The sequence below is a fragment of the Lynx canadensis genome, chromosome B3 (assembly GCF_007474595.2).
Source record: "Lynx canadensis isolate LIC74 chromosome B3, mLynCan4.pri.v2, whole genome shotgun sequence".
NCBI classification, from domain to species: domain Eukaryota; kingdom Metazoa; phylum Chordata; class Mammalia; order Carnivora; family Felidae; genus Lynx; species Lynx canadensis.
The window spans coordinates 119887523-119909055 of NC_044308.2; the positions used below are offsets into that span (position 1 = coordinate 119887523).

At 41.4% G+C, this 21533-nt stretch overlaps 2 protein-coding genes across 8 annotated transcripts in view; both read right to left on the reverse strand.

Annotated features, from left to right (window-relative positions):
- The window catches only part of MLH3 (mutL homolog 3), a 28885-nt gene extending 22742 nt beyond the window's left edge, over positions 1-6143 (reverse strand). For 2 of the 5 annotated variants that reach the window (XM_030319590.1, XM_030319591.1), the window contains exons 1-2: positions 6077-6143; positions 1452-4804 (exon numbers count right to left, since the gene is read on the reverse strand). In XM_030319590.1, coding sequence (XP_030175450.1) covers positions 1452-4740 — 3289 coding nt within the window. In that variant the 5' untranslated portion in view covers positions 4741-4804; positions 6077-6143. Of the gene's footprint in view, positions 1-1451; positions 4805-6076 lie in introns of those variants that run through there. The other 3 variants (XM_030319588.1, XM_030319589.1, XM_030319592.1) reach the window with 3 other exon arrangements.
- A 1815-nt stretch (positions 6144-7958) lies between these two features.
- Positions 7959-21472, reverse strand: ACYP1 (acylphosphatase 1). 3 transcript variants are annotated; one of them, XM_030319597.1, is made up of 3 exons: positions 21223-21472; positions 15487-15584; positions 7959-8373 (listed from the first exon to the last, which is right to left on the reverse strand). In XM_030319597.1, the coding sequence occupies exons 1-3, from the start codon at positions 21383-21385 to the stop codon at positions 8158-8160; spliced, it is 477 nt and encodes a 158-aa protein (XP_030175457.1). In that variant the 5' UTR covers positions 21386-21472; the 3' UTR covers positions 7959-8157. The 3 variants fall into 3 exon arrangements, with proteins under 3 accessions (XP_030175457.1, XP_030175456.1, XP_030175458.1); XM_030319596.2 differs by lacking the exon at positions 21223-21472 and adding an exon at positions 16378-16578; XM_030319598.1 differs by lacking the exon at positions 21223-21472 and adding an exon at positions 16006-16305.
- Positions 21473-21533: the final 61 nt, after the last annotated feature.

Genomic DNA, 21533 nt, shown 5'->3' on the forward strand with positions numbered 1-21533 from the left:
GCTAATGCAGAAAGTTAAATAGGTTGAAGTGTTTTAAACATCTAGATCGGCTCAACGGAAGCAGATGTTCATGTTGTGTGCGGCAGCTGACGTTCCCGCTTTGGTTCAGCAGCAACCATCTCAGGTTAATGTAATCGCGGCCTTTTTTGTTTCCATTTAAAAGCAGTTGCATTTCAGGAAGATGAGGTGCCAGTGCTTTCGGTTTACTTCCGATAAGCAGTCAGTATAAAACAGGACATAAAACTACGTCAACTGAAAATCACGTATGTCTTTAAGAGCCACCTGAGAGTCTCAGGAGCAGTGCTGAAAGACAGTTCTCCCACTTAAAACTTTGAAAGTTACTACAGTGATTATTTTTTCATGAGGAAAAACTGGAAACCACTGAAAAATAAAGGCCTTATTTAACCTTAGATAAATCAGAGCCTCCTACTAGAGATATTCATGCTAAGGAGCATTACAAGTCAATTTACAATTACATTCATACAGTTTACATTCTTTTGCAACACTCAAGACTTTTAATATGGATGCACATTTAATGTTTATCCTCCTGATGCGAAACCAAGATTATAGCCAGATGGAAATCAGTTTTACCATCTCCCAACATCTGGCTCTCAACACACTGCCAAAACAATGTCACTTTTAATGTTGACTGAGACATGAGAACTCAAGAGTCCCAATCTAGGCTCTGATGTAGCCTTGTGGTATGATTTCAAAGCCACATTACTGTCTTCCTGAATAACGGCTACTTATAGCATAAACAGATCAAATGGATTAGCATATGTATTATAATAAACCATGTCTGAAAAGTATAGTTGGGAAAATACACACTTAACCTACATTCAAAAAAATTTATGGTCAAGTCCTTTTTTCTAAAAACACAAAAACAGTTCAAAAATATAGTACTGTACTGAGCCACAGACTTCTGGGGAAACCCAGGATGATTACAGGATCATTCTGGTTTTTCACCTGAGAGCTGCACAGAGCAACTTCCAGAAAAATATCACACTGGCATTGCAGGTATCTTTAAAGACAAATTTCTAGGAGAGTTTTATGTTTGGGAGAGAGAAGAAAGGAGGCTAGGGAAGCACTGTGGATCTTCTCAACTATTAATAGTGCCATTTTCATGAAAAATGGTCTCACCCTCCTACACATCCACATATCCACACATCCATATACAAACACTTCCATTCTATTATGTCTTTCATTGTATTTCTAGATGTAAATAGTATTGGACCTAGAGAATCTTTATATACCATAAAACACATGTTTTATAATTAAACTTGAATATGATCTATCAGCTGAGATAATCTCTTTGGACAATGATTATCTTACTGTTTGGCCATTATTACCACCTTCAAAAGCATTCCATGCCAGTGAGCACTATATATATATACATAGTATGGTATACTATACTATAGTATATAGCACTATATATATATATATATACTTACCATTCTCAAGGAGGACATCCACAGCTACAGTTGTCAGGTCTTTAGTACAAGCAGTCTGAACATCCTCAGTAGGAGCAATGAATGTACTCAGTCCAGTTATTTTGTTGATGTAAACCATTCTTCCCAGGGCTACATCAAAATGCTGCTGCCAATCCAAAGAACATGTGTTCGACTCTTCATTTTCAGAACAAGTTCTTGCTATAGATTCTTCACTCTGAAAACGAGTTCCTTTTCTGTCAGCTGTGCCATCTTCTATGTGACTCATTAACATTTTACTGGGAGAGTCAGGACTTCCTGTCTGTGGGTCTGAAGCTATAAGAACATCCGTATCTTCACTGATGACTTTAGAATGACTACGGGGTAATACCAAAGGAGTTTCTGGTATCACGGAGTTCCCTGTTGTGTTGGAGTATGTTTTACTATCTTTATTGAAGGGATTATCCTGTGTGACAGAGTCCAACTCTGGAATGATGCCACTGTCTGTTTTTTTATACTCATTTTTAAATAACTTGCAAGAATCCAGGATTAACCCACTGCACAAGTCATGGTCTTTCCTACTAGAATCTGATTGTGGAAGTTCATTAAAATGACTCATCATTTCCAATGCTTGAGTCTCTCTTTCGGAACCTTTCATTCTGGATAATTTAGAGGCTAAAGATTTGGGAGACTGCTTGGCATCCAAAGGTTTTCTGTTAAAATCAGATAATTCCTTTAGAGTTACAGGACTTTCTCTTAAGCAAGGAGTCTGTTGTTCCAAACAATCTTCTTCACTAGAGAATGGAAACTTCTTTGAGTAAAAGATGTGACTTACTGGCAGACAACTATTATTTGAATCATTATGTTTCATAGCAGTGATTTTACAAATGCCTGAGTTGTCTAAGTGATTCTTCTCTTTCCATGGAATGTCAGATTCAACTTGAGGACCGAGATTGGTAGAGATTTCAGAATTATTATTTTCTTCCACCTCTGTATTCAGAGGACTTTTAACCTTCCCATATTGCCTCTTAAACTTCTCTAAAGATCCCAGTTGTGACCTTAAGCTTAGCTTCTTACGGGCTACGGGTTTGGAGAAACCAATCAATTTATCTATTTTCTTACTACCATTTGAAACATATCTACACCAAGGGGAAGAAGAGGATGTGTCAAGTAATAAGCAATCCGTGTGTGATTCTTTAGTACCTTCCTGAGAAACAGCAATGTTTTCACAAGTTGCTATAGGTTTGTTCTCTAGCCCATAACTTGTATTTGTTCTGCGCAATTTCTTGTCAGACAGTTGAGCAAAGTCTTTACTTAAAGTGCTGGTTGGATCTTCGATGTTTGGAGTCTCAACTGAATGGCATGCTCTGTTTACAAATGTTTCTCTGGCACTCACGGGACCAGGTTGAATACAGTTTTTAAGTAAATGTTCTCTTTCAGTTGATTTAGTTTGCTCATTTTGTACCACATGAGTTATAAAGCCAGTGGAGCATAATTTAACTTGTCCATAACTAAAAATGTTTACTCTTCCACAATTACGAGGTTGTTTTTCTTTCTCTTCCTCTCTCTGAGCACCATGTACTCTCAATAACGTTGTCTCAAAAGGCAGAGGTTGGGATCCCATTTTGGTAGCGTCTTTAAATCTCTCTAATTGATTCTGAACTCCATTATTTTTCAGGATACTGGCAGCCATGCCATTAACAATAGCACTTGCTTTCTGTATTTCTAGATCTTCTCTATTCTTCTCAAAGCAGTATGATGTCTGAAAAGGGTTTACAAACATTTCTGAACTGGTTCCACATGGACTTTCTGAAGAGTTACGTTCTAAGCAAAGTTTTTTATGTTTCCCATTTTCTCCCCATTCTGATGCTTCAGCTGTCTGTTGTTGTAAGATCCTTGATTCTGAGCAAGAGCTATCTTTGTTTTGTAAAGATGACTCTGTCACTTTACCATGGCCTGGGCCATCTGATTCACAAATGCACAAGAATGAATCATTTGTGTTTTTTCTGGTAGCTTCTGAATCTCTAGAATTCTGTGTGTTTCTTCTGTTTTCTACAGTAGCTTTTCTTTTCACAGCTTTTGATTGAAAATTAAACATTTCATAGGAATCCAAAATACTATTACATGCTTCTTGGAAACTGACCTGGTCACCCTTCTCATCAGAAGACACGTGCTTCTGAAGAGTAGCACTAAATAAACTAAAATCGTTATCTTCACTAAATTCTTTAATGTCCTCACCTGATAATTCCACAAATAGTTTTTCTTTCTTTAAAAACATTTTCACTCCTTCCTGAATGCAAACCAAAACAGTATCCCAGTTCTGAAATTCAATCAGCGTTTTTGCTGGCTCCAGGCACACATCATATTCACAGAACTGACACTGCACATTGATTACATATATCCCATGGAGTTCTGGGTTAGACCGATGCCGAGGACTTGAATTCATTTGTCTAGTGGCAGAACCATTCTTTGGCTTGCATATAATACTTTCTTTCCTCAATAAAAAGTCAATGAATTTATGCAACTTTGTCCTCAAAACCAGTCTTTTGTTCACAAACAAAAATTGCATATTCTTATTGTAATGTGCTTCAGAGCTGATATAGCCGCTGAGCTCAAACTCCTTGTATTTAAATTTTATTTCTCTTAATTTTTGGGACTTACCCAGTCCATAAATTTGACAAAATCGGGAACATATGTCTTTGGTTTTAGGAAGTTGAAGAACCATGGAACCAGAAACATCATTCCTCAAAGAGAAAGAAATGGAAGGGTGCATGAGCGAAAGAGCTTCTATTCTCTGCCTGACCTTCTCAAACTCCAGTCTAGGATCCATGCATTTCCTCCTTACAGGTAACTGGTAAAATAGGTTATATACTGTTACTGTTGTCCCGGCACTTGGTCTAGTCAGGTCAGCTTCACAAGCTTTCAGGGCTTTTCCATTCTGAAACAGTTTCACAAAAGTTTTCATTTTCTTGTTTTTCTTGGATGAAATTTCCACAGCACTGGCCATGTCAGCTATACTTGCCAAGGCCTCCCCTCGGAAACCATAAAACCTGGGATTCTCCAAGTCCTGTAGCGAGTTGCATTTACTAGTGAAATAACGATTTCCCACCTTGTCTATATCATCCCTCCCCACCCCAAATCCATTGTCTATCACTTGAACTTGGAAAGTCTCCATATTCACCCTGACAGCCACACATTTTGCTTCAGCATCAATGCTATTGAGGGCAAGTTCCTCAACACACTGGCCTAAGGAGCATATAGCCAAACCAGAACGCAATCTGGCTTGTACTTCAACTGACAAGCACTTGATCATGGCAGGTAGAAAGCTGGTTAAGAAGGCCAGGCACTGGCTTCCTTCTCTGACCGGAAATAATTGCCTATGGGAGGAAAACACACACACACAATCAAACCCTCAGAGCTACGGAGCATTATCCATTGCTCTCAAGCATAATGGAGAAATGCCATTTGAGGTAAATTAAATCTCTTATTAAACCACACTGTAAAAAACAAAACAAATTATAGCTTTGATCTCTACACAGATCACACAGCTCATGTTTAGTGCAATGGATTTAATATCCAAAGCAGCATTCGCAATTTCATAATTTTCACTGCTCCTTTCTAAATCCCACATGCCCTAAAGTGAAATCATAATCACGCTTGAAGTCGACCCATAAGACAGTGTTCACAATTCTAATCACTTCACCAAAAACAGATGTCTAAATTAAATTCAGCTAGAAATTCATGAAAAAAAATGTCCAAGCTAGTTTCATAATATTTATACATTACACAATAACCATGACTTTTAGTAAAAACTTGCAATGAACGGTTAAGACAGAAGAAATTTAAAAAATTAAATCTTTGTATCAAGAAGAGATGGGGGTCAAGACATTATTATTCTTGGTTAAATGTTGTCTCCGGGGAAAAAGACCGGGAATGCAAAACGATAAGGCAGGAATTTTCATTATGAACTTTTCTGTATCATTTGATTTTTAGATCTTGTCCACATATTACTTTCACAAAAAGTTTTCAGAAGGTCCCTGTATTACCACTCTTTGGGTATTTACAGATGGCGGCTACAAACTACCTTCACAATAATAGTGATGGTCAGGGGCTATCTGAACTTGATTTTAAGTTTTCCCTTCAGGTAAAAAAATATGAAGATTATAGTGCCATTAAAGGTCTCCCTTCATAGGGGAGAGAGCAGCATGGGCTGGACCTCTCGAAGGTGGTAGGGCTAGTTCTTTAAGCCCGGACATCACAGTTATAATCGCAGAGCTGATGTTTTTTTATATAAGGAACTTTGCAGCCGGCAGCAAATGAGAGGTATTTCTGAGACTACTCAACTTCACGATTTCCTTTTACAACCCAGTCTTTTCAGGGCCACAGTCAAAGGGGATGATTCGTCCCGGGTCTCGAGCTGCGAGAGCTCCGGGTCGGGGGCGGGGGGTACAGGACAGCCGCCGCGGGCCCCCCAGGCTCAGGCTCCACCCCGTCCCCTCCCCCAACTCGCAGGCCGAACCCCTGCCGCCCGACGCAAGAGGCCTCCCGGAGCCCCTGCACAGCCGGGTCCGAGAAACGCTCGCGGCCTTTCCGCTATTAGAAGGGCTCCCGGAATCATCCTTTCGACGCGTGCTTTTCCCCCAAGTCACCTCGAACCGCGCTTCACCAACTTCCAGTTACCCACCGCCTCGGACGCCGGGCACGCGCACGTTCGCTCGCGAGGCTCGCGCACGCGCCACGAGCATGCGCTTCTGGGAACGCGCTTGCGCTTCTGGGAACGCGCTTGCGCTTCTGGGAACGCGCTTGCGCTTCTGGGAACGCGCTTGCGCTTCTGGGAACGCGCTTGCGCTTCTGGGAACGCGCTTGCGCTTCTGGGAACGCGCTTGCGCTTCTGGGAACGCGCTTGCGCTTCTGGGAACGCGCTTTCGTCGGTGACACCCAAATGCGCGTGCGTACCAGCTGTTGTCTGACTGGGAGACTAGGCGGGGTCTCTTCACACTGGTACCCCTAGTTCTCAATCCTTATCCCCCTTTCGCATGGTGTGAAAAGCCGTTTCAAGCAGTTTCCTCTGTTTCTGTCGTTTTCCTTCCCCCCCTTTCCTCCTTTGCACCTACTACCATTTAATTCAATTATATTTTATTTGTGTTTATGTCTTCCCTCACTGTAATGCAAACTATTTGAAGGCAGGGATTTTATCTATTCTGTTTACTGCTGTATCCCGCTGGCCAAAAACAGTGCCTGGACGGTGAGGCACTCGATGGGTGAATAAATCCACACCCTTCCATCTTACAGAATTACAGCATTTCAGAGCTGGAAAACACTGAGAAACTAGCTCCACCCACTTAATGTACGGATGAGGACCCCGAGACTCCTTTCATTGACTTTTTCGTTGTGTTCCTAATGCCACTGCAGCTTATTTTCAAACTGAATAAGAACGTTAAGAACCCTGTGAGAATAGATGTTTGGGGAATTATTTTTTTTAATGGTGATTTAGTTTTGAGAGAGAGCGAGCCAGCACAAGCAGGGCAGGGGCAGAGAGAGGGGGACAGAAGATCCAAAGCAGGCTATGGGCCAACAGCAGCAAGCCCGATGGCAGGCTCGAACCTGTGAACTGCAAGATCATGACCTTGAGCCTAAGTCTGACACTCAACCTACTGAGCCACCCAGGGATCCCGATATTTGGGGAATGACTAACCAATCCTCAGTTTTTGCTGTCTCGTTTTCAGAGCAATCTAGTATTTCCAAAAATTGTAATTTATGACAAACATGTTAAACTCAGTAGGCATTTGCGATCCACCTGTTTAATGACTGACCGAGACTAATCGACACATGTGAAGGGCTGGATGATGAGGCAAAATCCTGAGTATTGCTTGTAGGGCTGCCATAACAAAATGCCACAGATCGAGGGGCTTAAACAATAGAAGTTTATTTTGTCTCAGTTCTGGAGGCCAGAAGGCTGAGATCAAGGTGTTGACAGGTTGATTTCTTCTGAGACCTCTCTTCTTGGCTTGTAGGTGGCAGTCTTCTCCCTCTGTCGTCACATGTTCTCTCCTCAGTGCACGTACATGTCTGTGTCCAATTTCCTTTTTTTTTTAAGGACACTGGGGCATATTGGATTGGGGCTTACTCTAATGTCCTCATTTAACCTTGAGTACCTCTTGAAAGACTATCTCCAGATAGTCACATTTTGAGGTTAGGACTTAAACATATGAATTTGGGATAGGGTGACATAATTTATCCCATAACATTGCTTAATATGAAATCCTTGCCCAGAGGAGAGGAATGACAGCGGGAACTCCAGAAAAGTAAAAGTAATTAGTCCAAAATGCCATTTAAACAGCTAACCTTAATAGGTGTACAATTTCCTGAAGAAAACTTCATGAAAACAATTTTTTAAAATGATTCAAAGTAATTTCTTTTTCTTTCAGCTCTCTTTAAATTACCTCAAAATTCTCTTCCCGTAGATGTTTGCTGAGTAAATACCTCTCATTTTGCCCAAAATGAAGTTCACCAAAGAAAGTACCCTACACAGAAGGTTCTAATGTGTTTTTATTTATTAGAATTGTGAATAGTTAGTTGTCATCCTTCTATCATACATATACAGTGATATTCAAATATCTGATACTAACATAACTTACTGACAAATTCTAATACTGAACACAGAATAGTTCTATATTACCAATAAAAACAAAACCAGTGAGTTTATCTTAGAAAATTTAAATTCGGGCCATTATTTCACAATCTGGAAATCTGAGTAATCCAACTTTACGATGACTTTCTCATTCCTGAAGTTTGCTCTATCGATATGTGATTTGGGACTTCCTCTTGTCTCAAGCCATTCCTGCATATGACGCACTTCAGAGATGGGACCTTGCAATTGTCCTTGCACTGTGCCCTGGTCAGTGTTCTGGACCCAGCCAACCAATCCCAGCTTTTTACCCTCAGCCTAAGGGAAAGAAAAATATGAGAGAGAGAAAAATCCAGTGAGATTGAAAACAGTGCGACTACAATCTGTTGCCAGAATCTTGGCCTAGAATCAAGCCACTGAAACTAATTTGATATTGTCCAGAACAGTCAAAACAGAACTACAGCAAGGAGAATCTCATTGACCTTAACATGAAGAGTTGGCCACTTGACGCCATTTCCTTCTTCTACCCTATAAAACCCAGGCACTAGAAATTTTCATTATGTAATCAGTTTGGTTAAGTACTAAAGACTTAAGTACTAAAGCAAATCAGATGCTTTCAAAATGATTCCCTAAGGCTGATTGTTGTTAGGATACTGGGCTGTATCTTGCTCATTTTCCTTTCTCCTAATCAAGAATCTGGTGGGTATATTAAACAGAAAAAGCATGAAGTTATCTGATCCTTCTCTTTGTCTTTAGCCAGGACCACACCTAAACAAATCCAGATGAACAAGTGTCCATTATATCTTTAAAAATCGGGGCACCTGGGTGGCTCGGTGGGTTAAGCGTCTGACTTCGGCTCAGGTCATGATCTCACGGTCCGTGAGTTCGATCCCCGCGTCGGGCTCTGTGCTGACAGCTCAGAGCCCGGAGCCTGTTTCAGATTCTGTGTCTCCCTCTCTCTCTGCCCCTCCCCTGTTCATGCTCTGTCTCTCTCTGTCTCAAAAATAAATAAACGTTAAAAAAAATTTTTGTTTAAATCATTATTTCCCGGGCAACTCATTCCTGTGTTCTCACTATAGAAAAACTGTCTAACCCAAAGTCTTTTTTTTTTAAATTTTTTTTTCAACATTTATTTTTTTGGGGACAGAGAGAGACAGAGCATGAACGGGGAAGGGGCAGAGAGAGAGAGGGAGACACAGAATAGGAAACAGGCTCCAGGCTCTGAGCCGTCAGCCCAGAGCCCGACGCGGGGCTCGAACTCACGGACCGCAAGATCGTGACCTGGCTGAAGTCGGACGCTTAACCGACTGCGCCACCCAGGCGCCCCTAACCCAAAGTCTTTATGTTACATCCAAAGCCCACTTTCTATCCTCCTCCTAGGGCAGGAAAAATCATATAGTGATTAGCCTCTGAACATCAAAGTTTCATGAGACTATGTAACTATTAGGTTTTTATTTGATTTTCTTTTCTTCTGTCTAAATAATCACAGCACCTTTAAATTGAATAAGTTTATGAATACCATCTAATCATTGTAGTTGCTTTTCTCTTAGCCTTTCCAATGTTCTTTCCTTTAAGTCATTAAACTGTGGAATGACTGAAAAACTGGGAAAGGTAGCAATGTTTACAGGTAATTTTTTTTTTTTTTTGGTAAAATTTGCAAGCAGAGATATTATAAAATTTATTGTTAATGTAACCTATGTAAATGGAAGGAATTGGGTTACAAAAGAAAATGGGAGTTAACATGATTGCGTGCCCAAATGCCAGAGTAGTGACCTAATAAATATGGGAAATTGCTGCAGTAGGCCAAAGAAAATGTTATGCACGGCAAAACGATGTTTGATGAGAAACTAAAGTATCTATCATACCAGTTATGTTCAAAGCAAAGACATGTTTGTATAATGAACAAAGAGGCTGCCGTCAAATAAGTAACCAATTTAAGGGATACAGAGAAAATTAAGGAATGAAGAAAAATAGAAGATACCTACAGCACGCATTAAGTGCCAAAATGGTGGCATAAAAAAAATTAAAAAAAAAGAACAAAAACACAGAGAATGGATTTCAAGGAAGGACTACATCCAATTGACTTTGTATAACAATTGCACTCTTCTGCTTCAAATTAACCTAGGAGGGTCCGATATCCTTAGATCTTAGAAGTTACCTTATATGGTAACTAGATATAATAATGATTATATTAAGTTTTGAGCAGGAGTTTATAAAGTCACAATAACCTTTAAATTGCAATGTGATTTATCTGAACTCCTGAGAGCGGAAAAAAACACTCCCGACTTTGACTGGTGTTGAGAATGGGAATTTCCTATAGGAGTCTCGTGTAGGTTTTATTTGTGCATTTGATTCTGTTATTTTTTTTTTATTTTTATTTTTTCAATTTTTTTTTTTTTGACGTTTATTTATTTTTGAGACAGAGAGAGACAGAGCATGAACAGGGGAGGGGCAGAGAGAGAGGGAGACACAGAATCTGAAACAAGCTCCAGGCTGTGAGCTGTCAGCACAGAGCCTGACGCAGGGCTCGAACTCACGGACCGTGAGATCATGACCTGAGCCGAAGTTGGACGCTTAACCGACCAAGCCACCCAGGCGCCCCATTTTTATTTTTTCAAAAATTTATTTATTTGTTTTGAGAGAGGCAGAGACAGCACGAGTGGGGGAGGGGCAGAGAGGGAGGAAGAGAGAGAGAATCCCAAGCAGGCTGTCAGTGCAGAGCCCAACACAGGGCTTGAACCCACAAAAGCCTGAGATCATGACCTGAGCAAAAACCAAGAGTTGGATGCTTAACCAACTGAGCCACCCATGTGCCCCTGTTCTTATTTTTATTTTTAAAGTCTATTTATTTATTTTGAGAGAGAAAACATGGGAGAGTCAGAGAGAGAGAGGGAGGGGCACCTGGGTGGCTCAGTTGGTTGAGCATCTGACTCTTGATTTCCACTCAAGTTATGATCTCACCGTTTGTGGGATCAAGCCCTGTGTTGGGCTCTGTACTGATAGCTCAGAGCCTGCCTGGGATTTTCTCTTTCTCTCTCCCTGGCTTTTGTGTGTGCGCTTTCTCTCTCTCTCTCAAAATAAATACACTATAAATACATACATACATACATACATACATACATACATACATACTTAAAAACCTTTTTTAAAAAAGAAAGAGAGATGGGGCGCCTGGGTGGCTCAGTCGGTTAAGCGGCCGACTTCAGCTCAGGTCATGATCTCACGGTCCGTGAGTTCGAGCCCCACATCGGGCTCTGTGCTGACAGCTCAGAGCCTGGAGCTTGTTTCAGATTCTGTGTCTCCCTCTCTCTGACCCTCCCCCGTTCATGCTCTGTCTCTCTCTGTCTCAAAAAAATAAAATAAACGTTTTAAAAAAATAAATAAATAAAAATAAAAAAGAAAGGGGGGGCGGGGGAGAGAATCCCAAGCAGGCTCTGCTTACCACAGAGCCCAACATAGGGCTTGATCTCACAGAAGTAAGATCACAACCTGAGCTTCTATCAAGAGTTGGACGCTTAACCGACTGAGCTACCTAGGTTCCCCTATTCTGTTCTGATTTTTAAATGATAGTATATTTTTAAGTGATAGCATAATGTTGCTGAATCATGTTCAGTTTTGAATATCTATCTAAATAAATGAACAGTATTTGTTCCTAAGAAAATTATAGGAAGCTAATTCTTCCTCATAACCATATTCTGAAAACATTATTTTAAGGAATATAATCACCAACTCCAGTCTCCATCTAAAAAGAAAGTCCTTGCAGGGGCACCTGGGTGGCTCTGTCAGTTGAGCGTCCGACTTCGGCTCAGGTCATGATCTAGCGGCTTGTGGGTTTGAGCCCCGCGTCGGGCTCTGTGCTGACAGCTCGGAGCCTGGAGCCTGCTTCTGATTCTGTGTCTCCCTCTCTCTGACCCTTTCCCGTTCATGCTCTGTCTCTCTCTGTCTCAAAAATAAATAAACGTTAAAAAAAATTTTTTTTTAATAAAAAAAAAGAAATGTATTATATTCAATGCTATTATACTACTACTCATGCTCTGTCTCTCAAAAATAAATAAATGTAAATAACTAAATAAATAGAAAGTCCTTTCAGATCAATAACCTAGACTTCCATCTTAGGAAACTAGAAAACGAAGATCAAGCCAAAATTCAAAACAAGCAGAAAGATAAAAATAATAAAGATTAGAGTAGGGGCTAATAAAATAGAGAATGGAAAAAAAGAGAAAAATCAATGAAACAAAAAGTTGGTTCTTTAGAAAGATCAACAAAAATTGCCAAACCTTTAGCTAGACTGATAAAGAAAAAGAGAAGGCTCAAATCACTAAAATCAGTAATTAAAGAGGGGACATCACCATCAAGCTTACAAAAATAAAAAGGACTATAAGGGAATACCATAAACAATTGGGTAGCAACAAATTACATAACTTAGATGAAAAGGGAAGATTCTTAGACTCAAACTACTGAAACTGTCTCAAGAAGAAATAGACAATCTGAATAGACCTGTACTAAATAAAGAGACTGAATTAGTAATTTAAAACTTCCCACAAAGAAAAGCCCAGGACTAAATGGCTTCAGAGGTGAATTATATCAAATGTTTAAAGAAGACTCTTTCACCAACCCTTCACAAATTCTTCCACAAAACAAAAGAAAACTCTTCCCAAATCATTCTATTAAGCCAGTATTACCCTCACATCAAAACTGGGCAAAGACATCACAAGAAAAAAAAAAAAAAAAAACAACCCCAAAACTATAAGCTAATATTACTTGTGAATATGGATGCAAAACTCAACAAAACATGAACAAACCAAATACAGCAACATATAAAAAGGATGGCACACCAAAGAAAAATTGGGGTTTATCCTAGCAATGCAAGGTTGGTTCAACATAGAAAAATCAATACACTATAGCTTAAAAAAATCATATTAATTATAAGCATGATATTAATAAAACAATGTAACATACCATATTAGCAAATAAAACAGAAACCGGATGAAACCAGATGATCATGTCATAGATGAAGGAAAGGCATTTGACAAAATTGAACACTCAAACTCGGAATAGAAGGGAACATCCTCAACCTAATAAAAAGGTATCTGTGAAAAACCCACAGCTAACATCATAACTAATAGTGGAAGGTTGAACACTTTCTCCTGTGATCAGGAACAAGACAAGTGGCCCTTGCCACATCTACTTAATATTATACTGGAGGTTCTAGCCAGGGCGGGGAAGAAGAAATAAAAGGCATTCAAAGTGGAAAGGAAGATGTAAAACTACCTTTACTCACAGATGACATATCTCATATACAGAAAAATCTTAGGGGATAAACTCACACACACAAATTAGAACTAGTAAACAAGTTCACAAGATTGCAGGATATAAGATGAATATGCAAAAATCAATTGTATTTCTATACACTGTCAACGAACAATGAAAAATGAAACTAAGGGAACAGTTCCATTTATAATAGCATTGAATATAATACATTTCTTTTTTTTTTATTAAAAAAAATTTTTTTAACGTTTATTTATTTTTGAGACAGAGAGAGACAGAGCATGAACGGGAAAGGGTCAGAGAGAGGGAGACACAGAATCTGAAACAGGCTCCAGGCTCTGAGCTGTCAGCACAGAGCCCGACGCGGGGCTCGAACTCATGGACCATGAGATCATGACCTGAGCCGAAGTCGGCCGCTCAACCGACTGAGCCACCCAAGGGCCCCGAATATAATACATTTTTTAGGACTAAATTTAACAAAAGAAGTACCAGATTTACTTATGGACAACTATAAAATATTGTTGAAAGAAATTAAAGAAGATGTAAATAAATGGAAAGACATCCCATGTTCAAAAATGGAAGACAATATTGTTAAGATGACAATACTTCCTAAATTGATCTACAGATTTTTAGAAATTTTTTAAAATGCTTATTTATTTTTGAGAGAACGAGAGATAGAGTGCAAGCAGGGTAGGGGCACAGAGAGAGGGAAGCACAGAATCTGAAGCAGGTTCTGAGTTGTCAGCACAGAGCCCAATGCAGGGCTTGAACCCACGAACTGAGAGATCATGACCTGAGCCGAAGTCAGACACTTAATCAACTGAGCCACCCAGGCGCCCCATGATCTACAGATTTTAAGCAGTCTCTATTAAAATCCCAGCTGCCTTCTTGTAGAAATTGACAAATTAATTGTAAGATTCACATGGAAACATAAAGGACCCAGAATAGACAAAAATAATCTTGAAAAGGAAGAACAAATCTGAAGGACTCACACATCCCAATTTCAAAATTTACTTCAAAGCTACAATAATCAAGATAGCATGGCACTGACATAAGGGGTGAGGGGACAGTAGAGAAAGATGGGCTATAATACTGCCAGGTCCTTTCCCTCAACAACTTTAATCTTTGACGCTATCACCTCAATTTACTAAGACACAGGAATTTACACTGCATACTTGGTACCAAAGCTAATTGGAACATAGCTCTTGCTTTAACTTTTCAGCAGTTCTCTTTTTCAACAAGCACTTCATGTATGAGTATGAAACAGGGGAACTGATTTGCAAGTGATTGGAAAAAGAGATATGACATATACCATTCATATTTCGAAGATGCAGGATTGAATTTTCTGTCCCACAGTACCAGGACTGTGACACTTCTTGTTCTTCAGTCTTAACTTATTATCTTTGGGGTTGGCAATACAGTGGGAAGGCCTGATATCCTCTTACAGAGACAGAAAGCAAACTGAGATTGCAGCAGTGTGTGCAAGTTGAGGGTAGGTGAGTGACATTAAGGCAGAGGTAGAGTCTGGCTGTCAATGGTTTGTTCATGTCCACAATTACTCTCTATTACTCTAGTAGGAATACTAGACTCCATGTTCAATGTTACCATTACTTACCCTGGGATATGTAAGGTATTTTTATTAGAAAAGCTTTAGCTTGAAAAGGTAACTCTTCTTTCAAAGCCATAATGAGTAGGAAGGAATCAAGTGGGGGAATGGGGTAGATGGAAGAAATAAAAGAGGTCTGAAGAAAATGCAGCAGCTGCAGAGGAAACAATTACATAAATTGCATAATTTATCAATAGTTCATCTAAATGCCATCTGACCAATGTTAGCTTTCCTACAAGAATTGTGATCTCGTTTGATGAGGCCACAACAGGGAGAACTGGGAAAGCCCTCGATTCCCCTGGGGAAGAGAGACGCTCATTAATAAGTGTTTAGGTACTCTGGTACCATTGTCAGGAAAGACCAATAGTAACAGCAGATGATTCTGCCATTTACATTGTATTTCACTCACTACAAAGCATTTTCATACCCATTGCTCTACAAAATACCATGCGGCTACCAGACAGCCAGCGTCTCCCAAAACACATTTGTTAGGAACACTGTCTCTTGTTCCCATACACATAGCCTAGCTATGTCCCCAAAGCTTGTAGGCCACATACCTGAGTGTATTTGCGGAAAAACACCCCTTGGACCTTCCCAAAAATCTCATAATCCACTGATATCAGGGTGTCCCCTTCTGCCATGTTCATGCTCATACCTGTCAGGGACCAGAAAAGCAGAAAAGTAAAGGGCTCGGTATCTTATTCCAGGACCCCAAATCCTGAAGAAGAAAGGGCCATACCCACACATCTCCATCTGTAACCCCTGCGACCTCTCCCTGACATAATGATCCTCGAACTTCAGAGCACAGAAGCGAATACGTGCAAGCGCGGATATTGTAAGTGACAGGAAATCACCCAGGCCAAAGAGCTACGGGTCACAAATGCCCACAGAGGCCCCTGTTGGGGCAATTACCTGCTTATCCAACTACCTTCCTAAACCCATCTCTCACCTGGCTCCCTCTCCATCCCTTCGTCTTCCCACGGACCTGGTCCCCTCGGCCACCAGAATCACCTCCTACCAACATTTTAGGGGTAATCAAACTATGAGCACGCCACGGGGCCCTGTCCCAGGCTCACCCTCCACGTCCTCTTGTCAGGCGCAAGGGACTACACCGGCGACCCGCACCCCAACGGTTCCCACAGTCCGGTAACCTCGGCGCCCGGAAGCCTAGAGAACGGCTCCTCCTTCGCTGTCTCCCATGCCCATCACCTGGTATGACCAATCAGAAACGGCGCCCTCGGTCCACGGCCCGCCCAGAAGGCGGGATTTCCATCGGGCTAGTCTGGGAGCGCCGGTAAACCTTGGGTCCGGGATCTGTCCAGAGTCTTAGCTCTCATTCTACAGACACAGGCCTCCCCCCACCTCGGTGTCTAAGCGCACCGCTTTTCTCATTTTTCTCGTGGGGAGAAAGACACACGTGAAGAAGCACTTGAGATAAATTTACTCACTCAGTGAATATTTACTGAAATCGTTCTGTGTCCCAGGCACATTTCTAGGTTGTTGACCTACATTAGCGGACAAAACGGATCACTGGTCGGGAGGAACTTAAATTTTGGAAGTGGGAGATGGATGATAGACATTAAATACCATAAACAAATAAATTGAATAGGACACATTGGCAATCCTGCATTGATTAAGTCTAACAGCATCATTTTTTTTTTTTTTTCCAGCAGCATTTGCTCACTTTGTGTCTCTGAGTTACCCTTTGGTAATTCTCACGATACATCAAACTTTTTAATCATTATCATATTTGTTATGGTGATCTATGATCAGTGATTATGACTCACTGAAAGCTCAGATAATGGTTAGCATTTTTTAGCAAAGTATTTTTCAAATTAAGGTATGGGCACTTTTTAAAGACATAATGCAATTGCATACTTGAGAGACTACAATATAATACACTGGGAAAGCAATGCATATAAAAGTTATATTTCTATTTGATTCACTTTATCGCAACCTTCACTTTATTGCAGTGATCTGGAACAGAGCCCATGATGTCTCTGAGGTATGCCTGGTACCTTTCTGCCCTTTTTCTTTCAGTTCTCTTCAAATTTTGGGCCATGCCCAAGTCTGGAATTGGTAGCAAGGGAGATAAGTGAATAGAGAGGTCCCAACAGCAGTTATTTTTCCTTCTGTGCTTCTGGAAGCTGCCCATGAAATTCTATCTTACTATGAAAACTCCAAATAATGCTTATCTAAGTCAACCAATCACAAGCACAAGCAAAATAACCCATGGCCCTGGAATCACAATCGAATCAATCAATCTAAGCCAAATGACCACAATGCATGAATTTCTTTCCAGAAAAGGGAATTGTCAAGGGGGTCGTGGCTGATGATTGTTAAAAGTACAGTCATCTTGCAGGCATTTGAATACAGCTATCCTTATGATTAAGAATGCGCGTGAAGGAAAACTGTGGTGTTTATTGTTCCTCTTTGGATTGCTTGTATACATTACATCCTTTCATAATATAAGACTCCATATGTGATTATTCCAGGAAGGCAGACTTGGCGAGGTGAGGTGGATTTGCAACAGAAGTCATAAAGATTAACCATTTTGCTTGTTCCCCCACTGAAAAGTGAGGATCCAGATCCTGAGGAATCATATAACCTTAGTGGGGGTGAAGGTGGGGTGGGAAGCAGGACCGAATGTTATACTTGGAAATATTTGAAAATAATGCCAAACAGAGTGCCTGACTGATGTTATTTCTTTCTCTAAAATTCATTTTTAATGTTTATTTTTGAGAGAGAGAGAGAGAGAGAGAGAGAACAAGCAGGAGAGGGGCAGAGAGAGAGAGGGAGACACAAAATCTGAAGCAGGCTCCAGGCTCTGAGCTGTCAGCACAGAGCCCAATGTGAGGCTTGAACTCACAAACTGCGAGATCATGACCTGAGCTGAAGTTGGACGCTTAACTGACGGAGCCACCCAGGCGCCCCTGAAAAATTCATTAAAAAAAAAAAAAAAAAGACAAAAAAATCCCAAAGCAAAACAAAACAAAAAACTAGTTTCTCTATAGAATTAAAAAAAAAAAAAACAACAACAACTATTGTCTACTACATATGGGACATACGTAGAATATACAAAGAAATATACAAAGATGAATGATATATAATTTTGTCCTCAAAGAATTTATTTAGGGGGTGCCTGAGTGGCTCAGTTGGTTGAATGTCTGACATCAGTTCAGGTCATGATCTCACAGTCTGTGAGTTTGGGCCCCGCATTGGGCTTGCTGCTGTCAGCACAGAGCCCACTACAGATCTTCTATTCCCCTCTCTCTCTGTCCCTCCCCCTCTTGCACTCTCACTCTCAAAAATAATGAATAAAACACTTAAAATTTTTTTAAAGGGTTTATTTAGTATAAGGGATGAATATGCATGCAAATAAAGTGTACAACATGCTCATCAATTCCACGACCATCCACTGAGAGCTCATCATGAGTCAGCCCTGTCCTGCCACAAGGACAGAAGATATCTGAAAGCGCAAAGGAGCAAAAAGATTCATTTTGACTGGGAAGATTGGGAAAGTGTTCTTGGAGGAAGCAGCACATCATCCAAGGTTACACAACCACGACCAGTAAGTGATAGAGCTGGGATTTACTTCCAGCAGTCTGAGTACAGAGCCCACTCCCAGAAATGTTACTCTCTCCCACCTTCCAGTGCATGGAACTTGAGGCAAGTTAGTACTGCTGAGATAAGAAAGTGGGGGGGGGGGGGGGAAGTAGTCAGGTGTGGCTGGACCAGGGGTTCTCAACCCTGGCTGAACAATAGAACATTGGGGGAAGCTTTTCAAAATACCAATACCCAGGTCTCACCCCAGAAATCGCTTTCCAGGGAGTCCTAAAGCTCAGCCAGGGGTGCTACCCACTGGGCTAGACTCTGGAGAGGCAGGGCTGGAAAGGTAGACTGGACCTCATCTGGCAGATCCAAAAACCACGTTAAATTATGTGTTCCAACTTGAAGGGGAAAGATAAAGAAGGTATAAGTAAAGATATAGGTGAAGAAGAAGCCACTAGGTAGGAGAATGATGGGGGTCGGAGGTAGTAGGATAAGTGCTCTGGCAGCAGCATAAAAAATGAGCTTTGGGGGGGCGCCTGGGTGGCGCAGTCGGTTGAGCGTCCGACTTCAGCCAGGTCACGATCTCGCGGTCTGGGAGTTCGAGCCCCGCGTCAGGCTCTGGGCTGATGGCTCAGAGCCTGGAGCCTGTTTCCGATTCTGTGTCTCCCTCTCTCTCTGCCCCTCCCCCGTTCATGCTCTGTCTCTCTCTGTCCCAAAAATAAATAAACGTTGAAAAAAAAAATTAAAAAAAAAAATGAGCTTTGGGAACAGATGTTGCAAGCAAGAATAGCAGTTAGGAGAGTGATGCTGTCTGAATGAAAACTGAGGAAGAACTCACCAAGGGCAGTAGAAATATAAAGGAACAGTCACAGGGGCGCCAGGACGGCTCATTTGGTTTAGCAACCGACTCTAGGTTTCGGCTCAGGTCGCGATCTCATGGTTGGTGAGTTTGAGCCCTGCATTGGGTTCTGCGATGTTTGAGTCTGTTTGGCATTCTTTCGCTCCCCCTCTTTCTCTGCTGCGCACACACACTCTCTCTCAAAATAAATAAATAAATAAATAAATAAATAAATAAATAAATGTAAAAAAACCAAACAAACAAGAAAGAAACAGTCATGTATGAGACATTGCAGAATAAATTCAACAGAACCTGCTGACTAGTTAAACAGAAGCGGTGACCAAAGGGAAGGAGTGGAAGACAACACGCTATCAGCATGAAGGAGAACCCCGGACAAGAAGTAGATGGGGAAACGGGGAGATGATCATGAGTTTGTTTTCTGTCATACCGAGTTTGAGGTTCCTGAGGAACGCTCATGTGAAGGTGATACACGGGCTGTTGGAAATTTGAGTCTGTAACTAAGGAGAGAGTGTTAAGGTGGAGATCATTTAAACATAGGTGAGACCAGAAATGTCAGCATTTGGTTGAAATCATTAAGGAAGAGAATGTCTGGAACTGCATATATATATGAGAAACCAGAGGGCTTTGGAGAACACCAAATTTGGGAGGCAGGTGAGGAAAAGACATAAATGTCAGAGACCTGGAAGAAGATGGAGGAAACACGTGAAAGAAGAAACCAAGAAGGCACCAGAGCAAGTGAGAAGAGAGTTCCAAGGGAGGGAAAAATCAATGATGGCAGATGAACAGGCTGAAGAAATAGCTTTTGTCTCTGGCTATCGGGAAGTCACTGGCAGCCTGGCAGTTAAAGAAAATGGAAATGGTGGAAGCCAGACCACAACGGACTGGACAATGAGGGCAGATGAGAGAGTGGGGACCGCAAATGTACAGCTACCTATTAAGAAGTCTTGTGGCGAAGAGGAGAAATGAAGGGGAACCTAAGATGAGAAGCAGCAGGTCACGGGAAGTGAGGTTTGTTTTGCAGGGGAAAGTTAAACATATGTTAAAACCAAAGAGAAGGAGTGTGGGGGTAGATACAACTTGAGGTAAACAAGATGGAGGGATAAAGTGATGGAGGCAATTCCTGGAGGGCACCGGAAGGGACTAATTCAACAGAACTCATGCGAAGAGAAAGATTCTTTTCCCTCAGAAACAAGAGGGAAGGAATGCAAGATGGAGGGGGGCACCCTGGGAAATTCTGGCAGACTGGAGGGGAGCTGGAGGAGTTGATGACAGGCAGGCCAGATGCTGAGATAAATTGGGACCGTCGGAGTAGCGGGAAACGCCTGAAACTGCATATATAGAGAAGGCAGTAGAATCAGCTAGGAAAGAAAAGAAGGAATCAGAAAGGACTGCCCTGGAGGGCCCACCAAGGAATTTCTCTGAAACATATAAAGCTGTAATATGACATGTTGAAGCATTAACACCGACTACTGCTGTCCATTTTATTTCCCATGTGCATTAATCTTTTGAGTAGTTACAGGAAAAAAGTAAACTGCCTGTTTCAAACAGCTTACACAAATGAACTGAAGCATGAAGACAAATAAACGCTCTTCTAATGTTAACAAGTTATAGAATATCATTTAGTGTTGAAACCAAGTTATACAGATTATTTTCGATCTGGTAGTTCACTTTATTATCATTACACTTGGCTGAGTCACTGTTGGGCCCCACAAAGAGACGGCCAGAGTTACCACGTGAGAGTAAAACATTATATCAAAATACTTAGCTTGGCTACAAAAACTACCTCGGAGAGATACTGAGTAGCAAAACCTAGCCAAGTTGCTAAAATTTGACCGCAAGTTCCACACTAGTGGGGAAGAAAAGCACAGATGGACAGCCATACCTGGGGCCCGTACAAAGCAGCCGAGCGTGCTAAGAAAGGCTATCAGCAGGCCCACTCCCGCTAAGTGGGCGGACACCGGAATCCTGCGGCAGAACGACTCCAAGGCACATCTAGGGGCTCTGTCTTTTGCCAGAGAAGGGCACACCCCAGGGTCTGGGAGCATCGTTCTCAGAAAAATACAAGTTCTTTGATGGAGCCCCAGAAGAGCCTCTCCCGCCCCTCTCCCGTTCCCCAAGGGCAGGGCGGGACAGAGCTGCAGAGTTGGCGGGACACCGGGTCAAGTGACACTCAAACTGACCACACCCCCCCTC